This window comes from Capra hircus, chromosome 7 (assembly GCF_001704415.2).
Source record: "Capra hircus breed San Clemente chromosome 7, ASM170441v1, whole genome shotgun sequence".
In the NCBI taxonomy this organism is placed as follows: Eukaryota; Metazoa; Chordata; class Mammalia; order Artiodactyla; family Bovidae; genus Capra; species Capra hircus.
This window is the reverse complement of record NC_030814.1, coordinates 94,642,061-94,665,398: the sequence shown is the minus strand read 5'-3', so window position 1 is coordinate 94,665,398 and position 23,338 is coordinate 94,642,061. Positions and strand designations below refer to the sequence as shown.

At 51.0% G+C, this 23,338-nt stretch overlaps 1 protein-coding gene across 1 annotated transcript; it reads left to right on the top strand.

The window, feature by feature from the left end:
• On the top strand, positions 2,316-10,109 carry S1PR2 (sphingosine-1-phosphate receptor 2). The gene is made up of 2 exons (XM_005682351.3): positions 2,316-2,494; positions 7,556-10,109. Exon 2 carries the CDS (start codon positions 7,598-7,600, stop codon positions 8,654-8,656), a length of 1,059 nt encoding a protein of 352 aa, XP_005682408.1. The 5' UTR covers positions 2,316-2,494; positions 7,556-7,597; the 3' UTR covers positions 8,657-10,109.

The window sequence follows — 23,338 nt, the reverse complement described above, 5'->3', positions numbered from 1 at the left end:
ATTAGACATACGAGGAATTTCCTGGTGGTCCAGTGGTTAAGACTCCTCACTTTCACTACCAAGAGCCTGGGTTCTATCCCTGGTTGAGGAACTAAGATCCCACATGCTGTACCGCACAACCAAATACACACAGAAGAGTGTACCTATCTTCTCCCTCTTTTTTCTTACTCTGTCTGGGTATCAGGGCTTCCCTGGTGGTTCAGACAGTAAAGAATCCACCTGCAGTGTGGGAGACCTGGGTTCCCTCCTTGGGTTGGGAAGAACCCCTGGAGGAGGGCATGGCAACCCACTCCAGTATTCAGTAATCCACAAAGAGTCAGACACTACGAAGTGACTAAGCACATGTCTGGGTACAAGCAGTCTAACTTCCAGTTTAATTGATCAATTAATTTTTTTGACCGCATGGCTTGTTGGAGCCTTAGTTTCCTGAGCAGAGACTGAACCTGGGCCATGACAGTGAAAGCCCCAAGTCCTAACCACTGGACCGCCTTTGAATTCCCTCAGCGTAACTTATTGTTGAAATAGGCCAAGTATGTACATGTTACAAAAGTCAAAAGATACAAAAGCACTCACAGAGTGAAAGTTATGTCCCTCCCATGCCCTGTCCCCTATCTTTCAGTTCCTCTCCCAGGAAATTTATCAGTTTCTTCTCTCTGTAATACTTTAGATATTCTGAGCAAGTATGTGTGCATGCTAAGTCGCTTCAGTGGTGTTCAACTCTTTGTGACCCTATGGACTGTAGCCCACCAGGCTCCTCTGTCCATGGGATTCTCCAGGCAAGAATACTGGTGTGGGTTGCCATTTCCTCCTCCAGAGGAAACTTCCTGACCCAGGGATTGAACCCAAGTCTCCAGCAGCTGCTGCGTTGCACGAAAATTCTTTACCACTGAGCCAGTAGGGAAGCCCTGAGCAGGTATAGTAGAACATCAACTTGGGACAGGGAGTTTTATCTGTTTTGTTTCCTGATATATCTCCAGCCTTTTAGAATGGTGTCTGGCACATGCAGGTGCTTACTGTATTGTGGTAAGTAAACACATAAGCAGATGATGTATTCATTTCCACAAATAGCGCCCTTCTGAACGTAAGTTCCATGAAGGGAAGGACTTTTTCCCTTTTCTGTTTATTGCTATGCCTGTGCTTGGGATCTTGGTCACTCAGTCATGTTTGACTCTTTGCAACCCCATGGAATATAACCTGCCAGGCTCCCTTGTCCATGGAATTTTTCCAGGCAAGAATATGGGAATGGGTTGCCATTTCCAAAGGAGTGAGGGACATATCGTCTAGTCCCTGATTTCACACACACACATCAGTAAATGCAGGTGGGCTTCATCTCTGCAGCCAGGCACACAGAGATGCCCAGGAAAAGCTCAATGAGAAAAAAATGGGAAACTAAAGAACTGGCTAGGACTTCCCTGGAGGTCCAGTGGTTAAAACTCTGTGCTTCCACTGCAGGGGGGATGGGGTTTGATCCCTGGTTGGGGAATTAAGATCCCTCATGGCTCAGCCAAATAAGATTGGGACCCAACTTGAAAAGCAAGAATTAGCTTGGGCCTGCTGGTCGACCACAAGGAGGGTACTCCACCGACGGAGGCAGTGGAGGCTGCTGAGTGCTCCCAGTCTTCTAGGGCAGAGGGGCCAGGGCCTCAATTCTGGGGTCTTATCAAGGCAGAAACCAATCCATTCTTTGTGGCAGGACCTAGCACATGGTAGGCTTCCCCGGCTCAGTGGTAAAGCATCCACTCGTCAGTGGGTCCTGGGTCGGGAAGAGCCCCTGGAGAAGGAAATCGCTACCCACTCCAGTATTCTTGTTTGGGAAATCAAAATCCCAAGGAGGAGCCCGGGGGCTACAGTCCTTGGGGTTGCAAGAGTCGGACACCACCTAGCGCCTAAACCACCGCCACCACCTAGCACATAATAGGAACTTGCTTATTTGTTGGATGAACACATAGTGGGCGCTGTTTGTTGTGTTGACCTTAGTTGGTGCTTCGTGGCTCCTTGCTGAATAAGTAAGGAAATTCCTTGCCCTCCTGCAATTCCAGGATCCCAGGCAGGGGCCAAGAGTATATCTGCAATCCAAGACAGTTATCTCAGGTTGAGGCCACCTGGGCAGGAGCGACTGGACAGTACGGGGCTGCGTGACGTCATGCGCTGGCCGGTTCTCACGGGTAGGGGCCGGGAGAGGGCAGGGCTGGAGGTGGGGGTGCGGACAAAGGGACCCTGCGCGCCTCCCCCACGCCCGCCCTCGCGCGCGCCCCGCTGAGCTGATCGCATCTGGAATTCATTGCTGCTGCCGCCGGCCGGAAAGGAGGCGGAGACAGGGCGGGGCGAGTGGGGCCAAGGCGGCTCTTTCCTCGGTGCCCCTGAGTCCCCAGTCCCCAGCCCCGGGACGCAGTGGAGCCCGGCGGGCAGTCCCAGCCCCTGCCGCGGCCGTCCCGGGGGACACAGGCGCCAAAGCCCCTCCGGCCCGGGCAAGGAGCCGGGTCGGCCTAGCCAGGTGAGCGTGCGTGGCGAGGGGGAGGCAGAAAGGGCGGGCCCCAGGCCCCGGAGGTCTCGGATCAGAGCTAGGAAAGCCCGCCAGGGGTCGGGGGCTCCCTGGGCGCGCATGCACTGCCCGTCCTCCGGCTGCACCCAGGGAGTGGTCATCGTGCGCCCTCTCCAAGATCCTAGGAGGCCCCATTGCCTTGGCCGCGAACCCCCAGACTGAGTTCGCCGCCTTCTCCAGCGGCAGGAAGTTGGCCGGGAGGAGAAGGCGGAATCCAAGCGCTTTCGGTCGGAGACTGGGAGGCAGGATGGCGTGCACCCCAGACCAGGGGTTTGGGGACTGTGTATGGGGGATGGGAGGACGCCCCTCTTTGCTGACAACGGCTGGACGCGGGCGAAAGGTGCTGGCCGTCGCAGTACAGCCAAGCCAAGGGGCGGGGCCCCCGAGGAGGACAGATGCCCACCTCCAGCACTTCTGATCCTCTGCCTCAGTTTCCCTGAGTAGTTCATCTCTTCCAGTCCTCCCTCCCGCCCCCCGTGGGGTCGTGGCTTTGTTCTGGAAGGAAAGTGAACCTGAGACTGCGTGGCTTCGGCGCCTCTTCTTTCCCCTGGGGCCTGGGGATGGGGCGCGGGCGCGGGCACGCGTGGCGCGGACCCCGCGCGGTTCTGGGCCCAGACAAACGTGGGAACCTCACCCACTCCTTCTGGCACGAGTTGACTCACCGGGGATTTCCATCCCTTCACCAGACTCTTCCCTAGTCAGACACTCCAGGCGCCACGCGCTGAGCCCACGGTGCCCCGCGTGGCGCGACAGGGGCGCGGCACTCGCGGTGCAGCTGTCGCTGACCCTCTCCCCGGTCTCCCCAGTCCTCTAGGAAGATCGAGGCGGGGCACCGGGCTGGACGCACAGGCGTCCCCCACCCCCACTTGGAGACTTGGGGGTCCCCTGCGTGTGGCTGTCGCGGAAGAAAGGAGGCGCGGCCCCAGAGGCAGCCAGTGTGGATACCGTGCATTCCACCGCCAGATAAGGAGGCCGAGACTGCGGCCCGAGGGCGGGGGCGGGCTGTGCCGTGTCTCCAAGGAGACTCTGGGCTTCGCCTGGTGGGGGTGGCCTGCCAGCGGACCAGGGGTGTCTCCCGCGTCCCTTTACCGTTGTCTGAGCCTGGGCTGAGTTTAGGAGCCTCCACCCTCTGGGGCCTCGGTCCCTTGTTCATTCATTCATCAGTTCGTCCATCTATCCATTCATCCATCCATCCCACACAATTTCTGAGTGCTTTCTAAGTATGCCAGGCATTCTTCCAGGGACTGAAGGATTTAGTTGCTGCCCTCTGACACACATTCAACCATGGAAGCTGACAAAAAACAAGAAATACAATGATAATTTCTGAAATTGGCAAGTGCTGTGAATATAATAAAAGATGCTGTGATAGGAAGGACCTAGGGAAGGTGACTAGGATAGCCTAGTGATTAGAGGCCACTAAAACAGAAACCTGAAAGATAGGAAGGCGGTGCCAGGTGAAGAAATAGCAGAGTTAAAGCTTTGAGGTGAGCATAGGGCTGAAACAGGAGAGGCCAGTGTGGTTCAGTGGAATGGCTCTGGGGGAGAGTGGGAGGAGGGGAGGTGGGCGGGGGCCACTTTGGATACTGGGGAACCATGGAAAAGTTTGGAGGTGAGGAGTGACATATTGAAGCTATAAATTTAAAAGCTCCCCCTGGCTGCTGCTTGGAGAATGGCAGTATAGGGGGTATGGATGCATACACGTGAGCTTGGTCGTGTCTGACTCTGTGATCCCATGGACTGTAGCCCGCCAGGGATTTCCTCTGTCCTTGGGATTTCCTAGGCAAGAATACTGGAGTGGATTGCCTTTTCTCCCTCCAGGGGATCTTCCCGACCCAGGGATTGAAATGCAGGCAGATTCTTTACCACCGAGCCACCTGGAAAATAGAGGGAAACTGAGCCCAGGGGGATATCCTAGGGCAAGGGGCATGGGACCTGTGAATGCCCAGAGGAACAGTAACCACAGGGCATGCCTCCATAGAACTTGCGGGAGGGGCTCCTGGAAGCCACTGAGACTTCCTCCTGCCTTCCTCTCTCTTAATCTCCCCCTGAACAGTCTTGGTGTATTTCACTTTCCTTCCCTCCAAACCCCATCGCTTGTCCCTCTTGCTTCAGGCCTGGCCATTCCCCAGTGCTGAGCCTAGTGACCTCTTACTGAGCATCTGGGAGGTGACTGCCTTGGTGAAGGTGAAGAGGAGTCAGGCCCTGCGCTAGCCACGCCTGGGAGCCTGATGCAGGGAGGGGAAGCAGGCCAGGCCTGTATTTGCCTCAGGGTGACTGTGCCAGCTCCAGCCTCCAGACCCTGGTTCCTCTTTCTGGGAATCGTCCTAGTGGAGAAGAAAGACGCATTCGTCTTCTCTAACTAACCACCCCTCCTTCTGAGGCTATAAGAAGTGAGGGTAGTCTCCCAAGGAAGAAGACGACATTTTGGTCAGTCCCTGGGGTATGAGGACTGAAACCACTTCTTATTTATCTAGGAATCGGCCATAAATCTTTCTCTGGGCCGCCAGACAGGAGAGGGGTTTGAGGGGCGGTGCAGGGGGCACACCCTGGGCTTCTAGCCCACCAGCAAGGGTGCTTCCCAGACCTGCCACGGGCCGTCAATTCTCAATTATGATCCCCAGGAGGGGGCCAGTAGGCCAGGGCAGCCCGAGGGTGACTGGTCGGGGTGACCCAGCGGTCAGGCTGTGGTTCAGACTCTCCCCGGGGACATCCACACAGTCTTAATGTCCTCGAAACGAAATGAGCTGCAACCGCCTGGAAAGGACCCGCTCAGTAGTGCAAGCAATAGAGCGCCCCCACCTGGGCCCCCAATCAAATGTCGAGGATGCAAAGCTCAGGCCAATAGGCCTGAGTTGCTCAATACTCTGGGATTGAAAATGAACCAATCAGAGCGCGGGGCTGTTTCTGGCCTGTCCGTCGGTCTGGTAAGGCCCAAGACCTGGACCAAGCCCGCTACAATGGGCAGAGGGCATTGGGGCGCCTGGGCCCCGTCCGGCAGGGGAACAAGAGGCCTCTGTGTGGCGATCTGGGCGGAGCGACAGTCCCTGGGGATGCGCACAAGCCTTTCTCTGTTCCCAAACTAGGACGGATGTTCTTTTGCCCAGGGGGAGCAGCTGCCTCTATCAGGCCGGGGGCCAGGGCGCCCCTCCGAGGGGGTGTCCGAGACTGAGATGGCTGGGCGACCCCGGAAGCCCCTCATCCTTCCCAGGCTCACTGAGAACCGGCCTAACCAGCCTTTTCTGGAACTGGTGCTCCTGGCATGCCCGTGGTCCTTGCAAGGCATGTTTCCAGGGACTTGGGGAGGGCTGTTCCCGCACCTCGCCCCCCCATTAACTAACTACTGGTCTGGAGCTTCCTCCTGGCCCCCGTGAAAGGCAGACCCTACACCAGTTCCTCTGAGACCACCTCCTGGCCCCCGCCCCAATTCCCAAGCTGGGGGAAGGCCATGGTACTGGCCTCTAACCCTCTCTGCCTACGCGCTGCTTCCAGCCCCCTCCCCCCACAGCTCAGTTTTCCTTGGGAGAGGGGTGACTCAGGCTTTCATGGAAGGGAATACCGTCCCCTCCTCTTCCCCGCGGGGCTGCACGCCCCCTCACCACTCACATGACTTCGGCCAGCTGCCCCATCCTCCCAGCCAGGACCTCCCAGATGGGTCTCCTGTGGCTCCCCCATCCCATCATCCCCTCCCAGCCTTCCCCACACCGGATGTGACTGGAGAGCAAGAACTCCACCCTGTGTGTTCCAAGGCCCTCACATCTGGATTTCATCCTGGCTGGGGAGGGGGGTGGGTGCCACAGGGCCCTGCCCACCCAGCGAAGACCCTGTGTCCCAGGGCAGGGCTAGATGGTGCTGATGAGAACAGGCTGTTGTGGACTCTTGCCAAGCTGGCTCACTCAACATCCCCTCCCAAAAGACTGGGAGGAAGGCACCTAGTCCCTCCCTGTGGTATGGCAGGAAGAGGGGAGCTAGTGTTATTAGCTAATATTTATTTTGTGCCTGCTATGTGCTAAATGTGCTGCATGTATCATTCAACAGGATTTTCCCATCACCCCTCTGAAATGGGCTTTCTTCTCCCCATTGCACAGATGAGGGCACTGAGACCTAGAGACCAAGCATCGAGTGACTTGGCCCAGCATACCACACCATGTCAGATGTGGGAGTGGGGCTGAACCCTGGATTGCCTGCAAGGTCTATGTCCTTGAAGACGATGTGACCTCTGTGATGCTCAAACCTCGGGGCCGCCCCGGTGTCTCCCCAGAACCTTATCTCGGGAACACCCAGGGCCTCTAGGCTTAGACCCAGCCTGAAATCCAGAGCAGTGGGTGGTAATGAGCAGGGGATGGTGCTATCAGCGACCAGCATCTCGCTGACCCAGGTTGGCAGGTGGCATGGGGCCCGAGGCTCCAGTGCATTCAAGAAAGGAGACAAGCCTCCAGGTTCTGGCTAAGACTCCCTCTCTGGGTGGGTGGGTAAGGCTTCCAGAAGTCCGCTTCACGTCTCTTATGCCCTTTAGGGGAGCTTCTGTTCCTTTGCAAGATGCTGTAGCCTAGAGGTTTTAGATGCTTTGGAGTGGGCCTCTGAGGCTCTGCCACTGACTAGTTTTGAGGCTTTGGGAAAGTGAATTGACCTCTCTGGGTTTTCCATTTGTAAAGCAGTGCTCATTTGCTCAGTCGCTCAGTCGTGTCTGACTCTTTGTGACCCTGTGGACTGAAGCCCGCCAGGCTCCTCTGTCCATGGGATTCTCTAGACAAGAATACTGGAATGGGTTGCTATGCCCTCCTCCAGGGGATCTTCCCCACCCAGGGATCGAACCTGCATCTCTTGCCTCTTCTGCATTGTCAGGCAGATTCTTTACCACTAGTGCCACCTAGGAAGCCCCCCATTTGTAAAGCAGAGATGGTGATAATTCGGACTTCATGTGACAGAGCTGGAACGTGAACCACAGCCTAGTCCAGAGTCAGCCCAGGCTGCAGCCACAGCACTGACCTGTCTGTCTGTGTTTTCTCTCTGCAGCATCAACAGCCCCATGGCCCCAGCTGGCTACTGAGCCCCACCATGGGCAGCGTGTACTCAGAGTACCTAAGCTCCAGCAAGGTCAGGGAACACTATAATTACACCAAGGAGAGTCCCGACACGAAGGATACGCCCTCCCGTCAGGTGGCCTCGGCCCTCATCATCCTCCTGTGTTGTGCCATCGTAGTAGAGAACCTGCTGGTACTCATCGCAGTTGCCCGCAACAGCAAATTCCACTCGGCCATGTATCTGTTCCTGGGCAACCTAGCGGCATCAGACCTGCTGGCGGGCGTGGCCTTCATAGCCAATACCTTGCTCTCGGGTTCGGTCACACTGGGGCTGACGCCTGTGCAGTGGTTCGCCCGCGAGGGCTCTGCCTTTATCACGCTCTCCGCCTCCGTCTTCAGCCTCCTGGCCATCGCCATTGAGCGGCACGTGGCCATTGCCAAGGTCAAGCTCTACGGCAGCGACAAGAGCTGCCGCATGCTGCTGCTCATTGCGGCCTCGTGGCTCATCTCGCTGGTCCTTGGTGGCCTGCCCATCCTCGGCTGGAACTGCCTGGGCGACCTGGAGGCCTGCTCCACCGTTCTGCCGCTCTACGCCAAGCCCTACGTGCTCTGCGTGGTGACCATCTTCTCAGTCATCCTGTCGGCCATTGTAGCTCTGTACATCCGCATCTACTGTGTGGTCCGTTCCAGCCAGGCTGATGTGGCTGCCCCACAGACGCTTGCCCTGCTCAAGACGGTCACCATCGTGCTGGGTGTCTTTATCTTCTGCTGGTTGCCTGCCTTTAGCATCCTCCTCTTGGACTATGCCTGTCCAGTCCGGGCCTGCCCTGTGCTCTACCAGGCCCACTACTTTTTTGCCTTCGCCACCCTCAACTCGCTGCTGAACCCGGTCATCTACACGTGGCGCAGCCGGGACCTGCGGCGGGAGGTGTTACGGCCGTTGCAGTGCTGGCGGCAGGCGGCAGGGGTGCAAGGGCGGCGGGACAGAACCCCGGGCCACCACCTCCTACCCCTTCGCAGCTCCAGTTCCCTGGAGAAGGGCATGCACATGCCCACCTCGCCCACATTTCTGGAGGGCAACACAATGGTGTGAGGGGCAAGTGGGCTGACAGCCAGGCCACCCTGGCAGAGAGTTCCGTGGAGAAGCTCCAGGGACCCGGGACAGAAATGGGGCCGAGGGGGGCGGGGGTTGCCAAGTAAGATGCCCCCAATCCACAGACCCGGGTGATGCTGAAGATTCTTCATGCTTGGGATGGTCGACTGAGGCTTTGATCAGTCAGATGGCACAGCAGCAGCAGGGTCCTGGGGCTCAGCATGGTGACTTCTTTGGAACTGGATCGTGGGGAGGACCGGGGACAGGGGTGGGGTGGGGGAACCTGGAAAGGGCCCGAGTGACAGCAGGCAGGTGCTCAAAAGGAACACAGCATAGAGGCCGTTTCCAACCCCGTCTGAAGGATGTCAGCATTTCACAGCGCCTGACCCTCCGCCCTGTTTCTGACTCCCCTCTCTGAATTTACCATCCCCCCTTGCCACCTTCTTCTGGCCACCTCGGAGCCTACTCCCTGTAACCACTGTGTCCTGAGGGGCTGGAGACCTCCTCTTTGACCTTTCTGGGCGGCCCTGGGGCTAACAGTTCCTGCCTCAAATCCACAGCTTCCCCAAATGTCACCAGCTGCCACTCTGGCAACTTCTTCCCTGTCTTTTCTTCTCATTCTACAAGTGAGATGCCAGGAAACCACGTGGGGGGTGGGGGGACTAACCCCCATTCTCAGACCTCATCGGCCAGATTGCACTACTGGGGGCTCAGAGGAGTCACCCAGGGCTGGGAAAACTGGTCTGGGGGCCTGAGGAGGGCTCTCCCAGTAGGGCAGGGTGGAATAGGAGAAAGTTCTAGGGGAGCTGTTGACACCAGACCTCCGGCCCCCCGTAAAATAACCACCCTCCCTCAAGCTCCACTCCCAGACCCAGCCAAGGTACCCAATCTAAGGCAGGACAGCCTTGAGCCTCCTGTGCCTGCTTTCCAGCTACATCAGATGGTGCACAGGGGGTGGGGGTACCAAGGACAATGGTGGGATACCCTCTTTTAACCCACTCCAGAAGGACTTTGCTAAATTCTGTGGATGGAGGGAAGGGATATTGCGGTACAAACATGTATTTATGCGCGTCTGTCAGTGTCTCTGTGTGTGTGTGTGTGTGTGTGTGAGATATCTGTGGTCCCCTCCCCTCGCCATGTCTCCCAGGATGCATGCTATTTTGTCTCCTCTCGTCTGTACTGAAGCTGCCAAAGAGGGGTCTGGTCCCTGCACCAACCCCTGTGTCGTTGCTGGCTTATCTCCCCACTGGAGAGCTGGGGTGCAGCTCACCTGGGGGTGGGGGGAAGGAACCCTCATGCCTGAAAGTGATTTCTTGTGACTGCAAAGGCTGGGGGAGGGGATCTTTGGGGGGGCAAGGAGCCAGTTGGGGGCTTGTCTCCCCTTACACAGCTCCCCGGATGCCCCTCCTGCCAGAGACTCAGGCCCAGGCCAATAAACGGTTCAGTGTCTCTTTCTGGTGGTGGTTGTCTTTTGAGGCTTAAGGCAGCGGTTGCCCCATTAGCACCCTGGGGGTGGGTGGCGGCAGGGAGGGTGGCTGCTCTCCAGACCACTCATCCTCTTCCAGCCTTCCGGCTCATTCGTTCCCCTACCCCTCGCCCTGTCAGAGCCAGGATCTCAGTGGCTTCTGAGAAAACCTGGTAAATACTGACGTCCTCCCCACCCCTGGGCAGTTGTCTGGCCCCTCCCAATGATAAATTAGTCCCAGGACCTCTGTGCCATCCTTCAAAGAGAAAGTCTGGCAGATGGTGGGTGCCCCCCGTCTTCATCCCAAGTGCACATTCCTCCCAGGGAGCTGGAGAGATGGTCTTGGGAGACACAGACTCAGTTACCCCTCTAAAGCCCAGTGTTCCCTAAGTGAATGGCCAGCCTCATCATTCACTTTCTTTTTTTCCCTCTGAATTATTTATTTGGCTATGCCAGGTATTAGTTGTGGCACGCAAGATCTATCTTTGTTGTGGCATGCAAGATTTTTAGTTGCAGCATGTGAACTCTTAGTTGTAGCATGTGGGATCTAGTTCCCCGACCAGGGATAGAATCCTGGGCCCCCTGCATTGGGAACATGGAGTCTTAGCCATTGGACCACCAGGGAAGTCCCCAGCAAGCACTTTCCAGGCAGGAAGACGGAATCCTCAGGAGGCAGGAGTTACTGATAAACTCCTTTTATGGAGAAGAGGATTCAGAGAATTTAAATGAGCGGCTTAGGGTCACACAGCTGGTTGGGACAGTGCCTGGCTGGATTTTTTTTCTTTTTTTTAGTAATAAATGTTCCTGTCTGGATTTGAACTCAGACGGACTGACTCCAAACCCTACCAGTTCCACCAGTGGGCCAGAGAAAGGATCCTCAATCCCCTCTTTGCCATGGAAGGAGTGGGGAGTGTGGGCAGCCAGACCCGACCAGCACCTGCCCCACCCCCTCGATCCAGGAGATGCCCAGCTGGGATGCAGCTGAAAAGTGGCTCCGTAACTGGACTCTGGGATGACACTCCCTTCTTTGTCCACAGGCACAGGGCCCAGCGGCTCCTTTGAAAATAGATCTGGAGTTTTGATGGGGAACCCAGGCCCTCAAACCAAAGCTCTGCCCAGCAACACCTACACAAAGCTAGGGAAGCCAGTGGAAGAGAGGAGTGGAACAGATGGTGGCCAGAGAGTGAGCCACAGATGGTGGCCACACGTGCACACACACACACACACCTGCCCCCATCGGAATTCCCCTTCCTCCAGCAGTTCAGAGACAACCTCTGTTTGGAAGTTGGAAGGAGGTTGTTGGGGTTGGGAGGAGGAAGAGGCACAGACCAGGCCAGAGTCAATAAATTTCCCCCAAACACTCACATGCTTCCTTCACCTCCTCCTTCCAGCCTCCGCTCAAATGCCACCTCCTCAGAGAAGCCTGCTCCGACCACCTTCTTCCTCTATCTAGTCCCTCACCAGCATTATCAGCTGGCAGAGTAATATACATCAGTCTTATTCAGTCGCTAGGTCATGCTGCACTCTTTTGGGATCTCACAGACGTTAGCCTGCCTATCTTCTCTGTACCTGGGATTTTCCAGTCAAGGATACTGGAGTGGGTTGCTATTTCTTTCTGCAGGGGATTTTCCCAGCCCAGGGATCGAACCCACGTTTCTTGCAGTGGCAGGCAGATTCTTTACCACTGAACCACCAGGGAAATCCATTAGTAACTAAGAGCAACTGATTTCTCACTCATGTACAAGAATTTCAGAGAAAACTGATCCTGGTTAAGAAGGATCACTTACACTTCAGTCCAGGCTCCTGTCTATGTATCTATCTATTCATATACACTGCTGCTGCTGCTGCTAAGTCGCTTCAGTCGTGTCCAACTCTGTGCGACCCCGTAGACAGCAGCCCACCAGGCTCCGCCGTCCCTGGGATTCTCCAGGCAAGAACACTGGAGTGGGTGGCCATTTCTTTCTCCAATGCATGAAAGTGAAAAATGAAAGTGAAGTCACTCAGTCATGTCCGACTCTTTGTGACCCCACGGACTGCAGCCTACCAGGCTCCTCCGTCCATAGGATTTTCCAGGCAAGAGTGCTGGAGTGGGGTGCCATCGCCTTCTCCGATTCATACATACTTCTACCTAAATATTTCACTTTTCCTAAGGACAAGGCATTCTCTTACAAAACCCAGTAGAATGGTCAAAATCAGAAAATCTACAAACCTTGATCACATTTTGCCAGTTGTCCCACTGCTGACTGATAATAGCAGAAGAAAAACCCAGCTTGTGGTATTCACTTGTCTTTTTAGTTACCTTCAATCAGAACAGTTTCGGAAGCTGTGTCTTTTGTAACCCTGACATTTTGGAAAAATATATGTCAGTCATCTGGAAGCATGTCCTTCAGCAGAAGTTTGATGTTTTCTCATGATTAGATTCAGGTTATGGATTTTTTTTTTTGGCAGAAATATCAAAGAATTGATAGGTCTTTCTCAATTAGTTCCATCACTAACAATGTTAACTGATCACCTGGAGATAGGGGCAAAGTTTCTCCACCTTAAAGTAACTATTTCCTCCTTTGAAGTTAAGTATCTTGTGGGGAGGTCCTTTGAGACTGCAAACAATTCTATTACTCATCAAACTTACTAATTTAGCATCCATTCTTGTCTGAATCAATTAATACTCACTGGGTATTCTTCAGAAAAACTAGATGATATCACACCATTTCATTTGTAAGTATTCTCCTTTTTATCTTTTTTTTTTTTTAAAGAGCAACACTTGGAAAAAAAAAAACTTAACCACAATATTGTGATCATACTTACATGTTTATCGGAAGTATCAGTCTGTTAAAATTCCCCCATCAGGTGTTTTTTTTTTTCAATTGAAGTATAATTGAGTTACAATGTTGCATCAGTTTCAGATGTTAGGGTTTTTTTCTTCTTTCTTTCTTTGATGTGTTTGAGTCAATCTAAATGAGATCTTCACATGGCATTTTGTTAATGAATCTCTGAAATATTGCTTAGCAAGTTTGTCTAACCTGGTTAAACAATAAGTTTAAACCAGGTTAAACCTATTTAATGGCTCGATGGCATCACCGACTCACGGATGTGAGTTTGAGTGAACTCTGGGAGATGGTGATGGACAGGGAGGCCTGGCATGGTGTGATTCATGGAGTCGCAAAGAGTCGGACACGACTGAGTGACTGAACTGAACTGAACTGAAACCTATTTAACCCTGTTTTACAAGATTTCCTTTCCCTCTTTCTTGTTTGTTTGTTTGTTTTTTGTAATTCATTTGCATGAGAAGTTAGGTTGGGATTTCCCTGGTGGTCCAGTTGTTGGAACTTGAGATTCCATACTTTTGCTGTAAGTGGCATGAGTTTGATCCCTGATGAGAGATCTAAGACCACACGTGCTTCGAGGTGGGGGCAAAAAAAAACAAAAAAACCAGGCTGTTTGCTCTACAGTTTCCCCTAGTTTGGTATTGGCTGATGGCATCTCCTTATTATGTCATTTAACATTTGTCTTTGTCCCCAGTCAAATTCAAAAATGGAAAGATATTCAATTCTTTCCAAGTGGTGCTGGAAACTCTCACCAGGGGGATATAAAGTCTGGCTCTCTCCGTTACTGAGGACTATCAAGGGTTCACATGCCATCAGCCTGATCCTGCCTTTGTAAATTTTCCTTTGACTGTCCCCTACTGGTTTGATAATCTGTGGACTGTTGCTTAGACCTGTCACTTCATTAGCCATCTTCTTATTCTCACATTCTGGCTATCTTTTTCCTTTGTCTACAAAGCAAATGTACTCCCCCAGATTCAGACATCTGAATCAGACGTACCACTTTCAGACATACCACTTTTCCCTAAGTGTCTTGTCCGAGAATAGTGAAATTTGTATGAAAGGGAAATGAAGTTGGGTAGGTGTGACTCATTGTCGGCGGCATTTTGGGTGTTACTTTTAAAAGTGCATGCTCTATCTAAAGTGAAAAAAAGAAAAAAGAAAAACCAGATCTGAATCTGAACTCCAACACCTGACAACCCAAGTAGACTTTCAGCAAATCACCTGACAAGTCTTAGCTGGTTTCATTGTCTGTAAAATTGTAGTTCAAAATCCTAACCTTGAATCCAAGATGGCCCTGGCATTTTGGAAAACAGTTTGGCAGTTTCTTAGAGAGGCAAACCTAAACTTACTATGGGCTTCCCTTGTGGCTCAGCTGGTAAAGAACCCGCCTGCAATGCTTGAGACCTGGGTTCGATTCCTCGGTTGGGAAGATCCCCCAGAGAAGGGAAAGGTTACCCACTCCAATATTCTGGCCTGGAGAATCCCATGGACTATATAGTCCATGGGGTCACAAAGAACTGGACACGACTGAGTGACTTTCACTTTCAAACTTACCATGCAGCCTAGAAATTTCACTCCAGGTATCTACCCAAGAGAAATGAACAGGTGTGTCCACAGAGACTTGTCTGCGCGTACATACAGCAGCATTTTTCATAATAGTTCCAAAGTGGAAACAACTCAAATGTCCATCAGCTGATGAATGGATCAACACGATGTGGTTCACCCATATGATAGAGTATAACTCAACAATAAAAATGGAACAAAATACTGACACAATAATACAATGGCACCCTAAATAATTATGCTTAGTGAAAGAAGTCAGACACAAAATACCATAAATTGTATGGTCCGTTATGGGCTTCCCTGGTAGCTCAGTGATAAAGAACTCTCCTGTAATGCAGGCGATGCAAGAGACTCAGGTTCAATTCCTGGGTGAGGAAGATCCCCTTGAGGAGAAGACAGCACCCACTCCAGTATTCTTGCTTGAAAACTCCCATGGACAGAGAAGCCTGGTGGGCTACAGCCCATGGTGTCAGGACTGAGCAACTAAGCACAGCACAGCACATGGCCCATTGTATGAAATGTCCATAAGAGGCAAATCTGTGGAGACAAAAAGTAGATTGCTGGTTTCGTGGGGTTGAAGGCAGGAGTGGGGGTTAACTAGAACCGGGCATGAAGATTCTTCTTGGAGTGATGGAAATGTTCTAAAACTGATTAGTGACGATGATTGCACAACTTGGCAAATTTACTAAGGAAACAGTGGTTCCTGTGCTTAAAATGGGTGAACATTTTGTGGCCTATAAATTTTACTTCAATAAGCTTATGCAAAAAGAATTCTGAAGTCTCAAATACACATTGAAGCCTCTTTTATTCCTACCCTCAGTGATCTTAGGGCTTCCCAGGTGGCGCAATGGTAAAGAGTCCACCTGCCAATGCAGGAGATGCAGGAGGCAGAGGTTCGATCCCTGGGTTGCGAAGATCCCCTGGAGTGGGCAATGGCAACCCATGCCAGTATTCTTGCCTGGAAAATTCCAGGGAGAGAGGAGCTAGGTGGGCTACAGTACTTGAGGTCGTAAAAAGTCGGACACCACTGAGCACACAGACACTCAGAGATCTTACATGCTAGTAGGGGAGACAGGCCCTAAATGCAAATCTATATTACAATTTAGGAAGTTTCCTTTATGGAAAACAGTATGGAGGTTCCTCAAAGGATTAAAAATAGAACTATCATATGATCCAGCAATCTCACTTCTGGGTATATCCAAAGGAAATGAAATCAGTCTCTTGAAGAAATACCTGCTCCAACATGCTCGCTGCTGCATTACTCAGAGTAGCCGAGATGTGGAAACAACCTAAGCATTCATCAGTGGGTGAATGAATAAAGAAAACGTGGTAAATGGCTTTCCTTGGTGATCCAGTGGTTGGGAGTCCATGTCTCCACTGCAAGGGGCATGGGTTCAATCCCTGGACAGGGAAGTAAGATCTCACAGGCCACACAGTGTAGCCAAAAAGAAAGAAAGAAGGAAATGAAAAAAGAAAAGAAAACACACACACACACACACACACATATATACACAGGGAATACGATTCAGCCGCAAAGGAAATCCTGCCATTTGCAACAACGTGGATGAGCCTGTAGGACAGCATACTAAGTGAAATAAGCCGAACACAGAAAGACAAATATTGTATGATTTCATTTACATGTGAAATCTAAAAAAGCTCAAACTCGCAGAAGTAGAGAGTAGGACGGTGGTTACTGAGGGCTGGAGGATAATGAGGAAATGTTGGTCAAAGGATTCAAACTTTAAGTTATTAGATGAGTAAATTCTGAGGCTCTAATTAATGCACAGTGGTGATTATAGTTAATGACACTGTGTCCTGTAGTTGGCCAGTAGTGTTCTCAGCACACACACACACAGAATGGTAACTAGGGCAGTCCTTGGCAGGCCAGTGGATGAGACTCTCAGCTTCCAGTGCATGGGGTGCGGGTTGGCTCCCTGGTTGAGGAACTAAGATCCCACATGCTATGCAGTATAACCAAAAAGTAAATAAATAAGGTAACTAAGTGAGGTGATGAATGCATTAACAGCCTGATTGTGGTAATCATTTCATAAAGGATACATATATCATCATTGCATTGTACACCTTAAATATATGCAATTTTTATTTGTCAATTATACTTTAATAAAACTGGGGAAATGCTTCTTAAGGGCTTCCCAGGTGGTGCTAGTGGTAAAGAACCTGCCTGCCAATGCAGGAGACACAGGTTCGATCCCTGGGTTGGGAAGATCTCCTGGTAGAGGGCATGGAAACCCACCCCAGTATTCTTGCCTGGAAAATCCCACGGACAGAGGAGCCTGGCAGGCTACAGTCCATAGGGTCAAAAAGAGTCAGACACGACTGAAGCGACTCAGGACACACACATACCTGCTGTTCTTAAACTTCTCAAGTAGGGAGGATGTGAAAAAAGCACAGTTAGCTGGGCCCTACCAGGGCCTGCAGGATCTAACTCCACGGCCCAGGTCTCGGCATTTTCATGCTGGAACCCTCCTAATGTGACCCATTCATGACTTATAGTTTTCAAAATGCTGATTTGGGGCTGGCACCAAGATATTGCCCAGAGGAAATATGGCAAGGACAAGACCATTGCTTTGTCACTTCCATGGGGCTAAATTGGTCCTCCTCATCCAGGGTGATTCCACACCCCCATGGGAACTTTGGCTATGTCTGAGACATTTTTGGTTGATCCACCTGGGGGTGGAGCTGGCATTTAGTGGGTAGAGGTCAGTGATGTCGTTAGTCACACTGCAATGCACAGGACAGTCTCCCATGATAAAGGCTTATTCGGCTCCAGCTGTCAGTGGTACTTAGGTGGAAGAAGGGTGCCTGCCCCTCCAGCTCCTTCTACCTGGTCAGCCCGGTTCACCTGGGAGAGTGGGGGAATGCCTCACTTTGCCAGGTATTTGTAATAACTTGGTGATTGCCTTTGGAGAGGCAGTTGTGGCTAATTAGTGGTCATTTCCAGGAAGGAGGGCCTTCATGTGATTTAATGGCCAGGGCAGGCTCCATTCTCATCCCTGCTCAGTGTGGTGAGGATGATTTTCTTTGCAGCTCAGGGGCAAATGTGGTGTGTTTTCACTTCGTGCTCCAGAAGGTGAGTGATGCCCAGAGGTCTGAGCACTGTTTTTCTTTAGGGACTGGTGACTGCAAATGAGAGATGACCATGGGACCCAGAGCAGTTGAGGAGTGCTGGGGTGGGCTGAGAGAGGCAAGATGGGACCCTGTATGTCTTGGAAGGAAGAAAGGATGGAGGCCCAAGCTTTAAGTGGGTGACAGAACTGGAAAGACATACCCTGGATCAAAGCGCTCATTCTAGGAGTGCAATTACTTAGGTCAGAGGGCAGGAATATGCTTAGCCTTAGTAGATATCACCAAATCATTTTCCAAAGTGACTGTTCTCTTTGGGGCTCTCCCAGCAACAGAGGAGAGTTCTGGTCTTGCTAAAACTAAAAAGCTTTTCTTTTTCTATTTTAGCCACCCTAGCATGCCTGGGTGTATGTGGGAGCTGATGTCACCCTGAGGTTTCATTTTGCATTTTCCTGATGACTAATGAAACTGAGTAGCTTCCCATTCTGGCTATTTGGATATCCTCTTTTGTGAAGTGCCTGTTCAACTCTTTTGTTTACTTAAGAAGAAGACAAGCAATCTCTTCATTATTGAAGACTGTATTTTAGACACAAGTCCTTGATTAACAGACATATGTCTGTGGCTTTGTCTTTTAGTTTGGCTTAGTGGTAAAGAATCTGCTGGCCAGGCAGGAGATGCGGGTTCCATTCCTGGGTTGGGAAGATCCCTTGGAGAAGGAAATGGCAACCCACTCCAGTATTCTTCCCTGCGAAGTTCCATGGACAGAGGAGCCTGGTGAGCTATATAGCTCATGGGGTCACAAAAGCATCAGACATGACTTAGCAACTAAACAACAACAATTTGATGAACAAAGTTATCTTAATACAGCCTAGCATATTTTCCTTTATGATTTGTGTCATGTAAAAGAAATATTTGCCTACTCCAAAGTCACAAAGATGTTCTGTGTCTATCTTGACATTGCTTTCCCATTTGGGTTTCCCTGGAGGCTCAGGTGGTAAAGAATCTACCACAATGTGGGAGACCCAGATCTAATCCCTGGGAAAAGGGAATGGCAACCCACTCTAGTATTCTTGCCTGGAGATTTCCATGGACAGAGGAGCCTGGCAGGCTACAGTCCATGGGGTCAAAAAGAGTCAGACACAACTGAGCAACTAACACTTTAGAACTGCAAGACATCTGGAACTGAGTTTCGTATATTGTGTGAGGTAGGAATCAAGGTTCACTTTCTTCCATAGGGTCACCCAGGGATTCCAGCATCATTCACTAAAAAGACCATCCTTTCACTGACGCTCTGCCAGTTGTTTTTGTTTGACATAAATAATATAGTCACATGGTCCAGTAGTCCAAAAGGGCTAAAAGATTCAGAAAAAATTCCTCTGTCAGTAGCTTCCACTCTGCTGATTAACATCCCTTATCTCCAGAGATAGCATCCCTTATCTCAAGACATTTATTCATATCTTATTTCTTTCCCAAGATTTTACATGTAAACCAGTAAATATACATAATTCCTTCCTTCGTTCCTGTTTTACATAACTGGTAGCACACTAAGGGTTCTGTCCTCCATATCTTTTTTTTTTTTCTCTCCACTTGCAGATAAGAAAACAGTCTTTAGGATATTATGTAGAAAAATATCCTTTTTTTGTTGTTTTTGTTAATGTGGAGTTTGTCACTGTATGAACGGGAAGCCATTCTTTTAAATTAATCCCCACTTAGATTCTTCCCAGTATATTGCTAAAGACAAGGCTCAGTGGGGGGCTGCATCCACTTCTCTCCCTCTCTCTCTCTCTTCTTTTTTTTTTTTTTCTGCACCTCAAGGTTTTTGAGATCATAGTTCTCTGATCAGAGCTCAAACCTGGGACACTGGCACTGAGAGGGCCAAGTCCTAACAACTGGCTGCCAGCGAATCTCTCACTTCTCATTTTGTGTATGTTTGTGAGTACATTTTAGGAGAAATTCCTGGAAGTAGAATAGCTGAATAAAAGGGTGTCTGCCTTTGTTCCGGTGAATATTTGCAGACTGAGCATTTAATATAGAGGGAGAGCCAGCATGCCTTACTCAGGCAGGGCTCCTCGAGTCTTTGTTCTGTGCCAACTGCATCTTGGACACTTTGTTAGATGATGGCAAAAAGCTATCACCCCAAAATGTGTGATCACCAGCTGAGGCATAGGCTGTGAAAGAAAGAGCCTATCAACTCCAAGGCCTGTGGTGGGTGTTGACACGATGTGCGTTCTGCCTAGTGCTCTAATCTAGAAAGATGGTACTGTTGAATCTATTTGCAGGGCAGAAATGGAGACACAGGACTTCCCTGGTGGCTCAGACAGTAAAGCGTCTGCCTACAATGAGGGAGATCCGGTTTCAATCCCTGGGTGGGGAAGATCCCCTGGAGAAGGCAATGGCACCCCACTCCAGTATTCTTGCCTGGAAAATCCCATGGACAGAGGAGCCTGGTAGGCTACAGCCCACAGGGTCGCAAAGAGTCAGACACGACTGAGTGACTTCACTTTCACTAATGGAGACACAGACATAAAGAACAGACTTGTGGACACAGGATGGGAAAGGATAGCGGAGGTGGGGGGGGTGGGGGGGTGGGGGGGGTGGGGTGGGTGCACTGAGAGAGTAGCAATGACTACATTACCATATGTAAAATTAGATAGCCAGTGGGAATTTGCTGTATGTCTGAGGGAGCTCAAACACAGTGCTCTGTAACAACCTAGATGGTTGGGGTGGTGTGGAAGGTGGAAGGGAGATTCAAGAGGAAAGATACATATATATACCTATGACTAATTCATGTTGATATATGGCAGAAACCAATACAATATTGTAAAACAATTATCCTCCAATATAAATTAATTTTTTAAAAAGCCTATTGGGACTTCCCTGGTGGTCCAGTGATTAAGACTTTGCCTTTCATTGCAAGGGAGTGCAGGTTTGATCCCTGGTTGGGGAACTAAGATCCCACATGACTTGCGGCCATAAAACTAAAACATAAAACAGAAGCAGTATTGTAACAAATTCAAGAAAGACTTAAGAAAAGAAATGAAACTTAAAAAAAAAAGCCTGTCAAGACATCTGATAGTCTTGGGGGAGGTCAGGAAAGGCTCCTTAAAGGAAGTGATGGGTGAGTCAAAATAGAAAGAATGACTAATGATTCTCTAAGCAGGAGAAGTGAACACATGGAGCAGCAGGCTAAAACAACAGCAAGTTCTGAAACCTTACAATATTTTTTTATGGCTGGATAACAAAAAAGCCCATGGTCTAGTGGCTTAGAACATTACCAGCCATGTGTGATTACTCAATGGCTTCAATAGGCTGGGGATCAGAAAGCAGCAAAGTGAACGGTTCCAGCTTGAGGTGTCTCAGAGAATACAGTCAGATATTCGCTGGGGTTACAATCATCTGAAGGCTTGACTGCGGCTGGAGGAACCACTTTCAAAGTGGCTCACTCACCTGGCTGACAAACTGGTTCCTCTTCCCATGGCCTCCCCACAAAGCTGCTTGAGCATCTTCATGACATGATGGCTGGCTTCCCCCAAGAGAACAAGGTGGCTTTTGTGGTCTAGACTCAGAAGTCCTTTTTATACTGTTCATGCAGTTCTCACATATAGTCAAAGCTGTGTTCCTTTCAGTAGTCATGTACGGATGTGAGAGTTGGACCATACAGAAGGCTGAGAGCTAAAGAAGTGATGCTTTCAAACTGTGGTGCTGGAGAAGACTCTTGAGAGTTCATTGGACTGCAAGGAGATAAAATCAGTCAATCCTAAAGGAAATCAATCCTGAATACTCATTGGAAGGACTGATGCTGAAGCTGAAGCTCCAATACTTTGGCCACCTGATGTGACGAGCCAAGTCATTGGAAAAGACCCTGATGCTGGGAAAGATTAAGAGCAAAAGGAGAAAGGGGCAGCAGAGGATGAGATGGTTGGAAAGCATTACTGACTCAATGGACATGAACTTGGGCAAACTCTGAGAGATAGTGAAGGACAGGGAGGCCTGGTGTGCTGCAGTCCATGGGGCCACAAAGAGTCGGGCAGGACTAAGTGACTAAATGACAACAACTCAGAAGTCCTGCACCTTCACTTCCACCACACTCTCCTGGCCGTAGAGACTGGCCCCGGTTCATTCTTGGAGAGGATTCCAGAAGGGTGTGAGTACTGAGAGGCAAGGAATGTTGGAGGGCCCTGTAGGAGGTGGGCTTCCACAGCTTTTAGACAGGAAGGAGTGGGGAGCCTTTAGGATGTAGCTCAGCTGGGTGAACCAAGGGATGAGTGGCAAAAGCTGATGTGGTTGGAGCTAGGCCTGTAGAGGTTGGGTTTATCCTAAGAGCCCTGGGAAGCCATTCAGGTGTCTTCAGTAGGGTAGAGAGGACATGATAAGATCAGATCTAGATTAAAAATAATAATTTTATTTATTTTTGGCTGTGCTGGGTCTTCATTACTGCGTGGGTTTTTCTCTTGTTGTGGCGACTGGGGGGCTACTCTAGTTGGGGTGCACAGAGTTCGCATTGCGGCAGCTTCTCTTATTGTGGAGGATGAACTCTAGGACATGAAGGTTTCAGTAATTCTGGTTCATGGGCGCAATAGTTGTGGTTCCTGGGCTCTAGAGCATAGGCTCAGTAGTTGTGGCTTAGTTGCTCCTTAGCATGTGAGATCTTCCCGGACCAGGGATCGAACCCGTGTCTCCTGCATTGGCAGGCAGGTTCCTCACCACGAAGCTACCAGGGAAACCCCTCAGATCTAGAAACTTCACACTTCCTTGTGGAGAGTAGGTGGTAGAAGGGCTGAAGGGCAGCCCGGGAAGGAGACCAGGCAGGTGTCCAGGGGAGCGGGGAGGAATGACTTGAGTCGGGGCACTGGCCCTGGAGGGGCAAATCAGCTAACTGACTCAGGGGCTGTTTGAAGGAAAACCTGGCCAGGCGTGGTGGCAAGCCTAAACAGAAAGCCCTCAGCCTGCTCAAAGGCCTTGCAGAGGAGCAGACGGGTCTGCCCAGCACTATTCACCATTGGTTTCCCAAGATCCGATTTCCGGTCACTTGAGCCTAGAGAGTTTTCGAGGCTCTGTCCTGGTGGTCTTCCTGCTGGACCACCTGCCTGGGGCTGGGAGTGGCAAAGTGTCCCTGTGCAAGCCTTGAGTGCTGCTCCCGGGGCCTTTGCTGGGCTGGCATCAAGTAAGAGCTCAGTGGCTGTGACTAATTCCCCAGCATGCGGTGTGACTCAGCTTTGGCCTTCTGATTGATCATGGCTCAGGACATGTAGCCATCCCTCCACCAGCCCTGTGCTCTGGGCTGCCGAGACCTCAGTTGGGCTGACCCCCAGGACTCTCCTGGCCTCTGGAGTGTGGCCCTCCAGCTGGAGGCAAGAATGTGGCCCAGGAACTGGGGAGGTGGGGAAAATCTTAAAAAAAATTTTTTTGGTTACACTGGGTCTTTGTACACGTGGGCTTTCTCGAGTGTGGAGAGTGGGGACTGCTCTTCATCAGAGAGTGCGGGCTTCTCGTTGCGGTGGCTTCTCTTGCTGCACAGCACGGGCTCTAGGCACATGGGCTTCAGCAGTTGCAGCCCATGGGCTCAGTAGTTGTGGCACATGGGCTTGGTTGCTCTGAGGCATGTGGAATCTTCCTGGAGCAGGGACTGAACCCACCTCCCGTGCGTCGGCAGGCAGATTCCTATCCACTGCTGGGGGAAAATCTTCTGCAGGGAAGGAGTCTGGTGGCCCAGCCAGTCACTCTGGAAGCCATGTGTAGCTCTTT

Excerpts from the sequence above, each read along its gene's own strand:
- S1PR2 (XM_005682351.3), top strand. The coding sequence starts at position 7,598 with ATGGGCAGCGTGTACTCAGAGTACCTAAGCTCCAGCAAGGTCAGGGAA.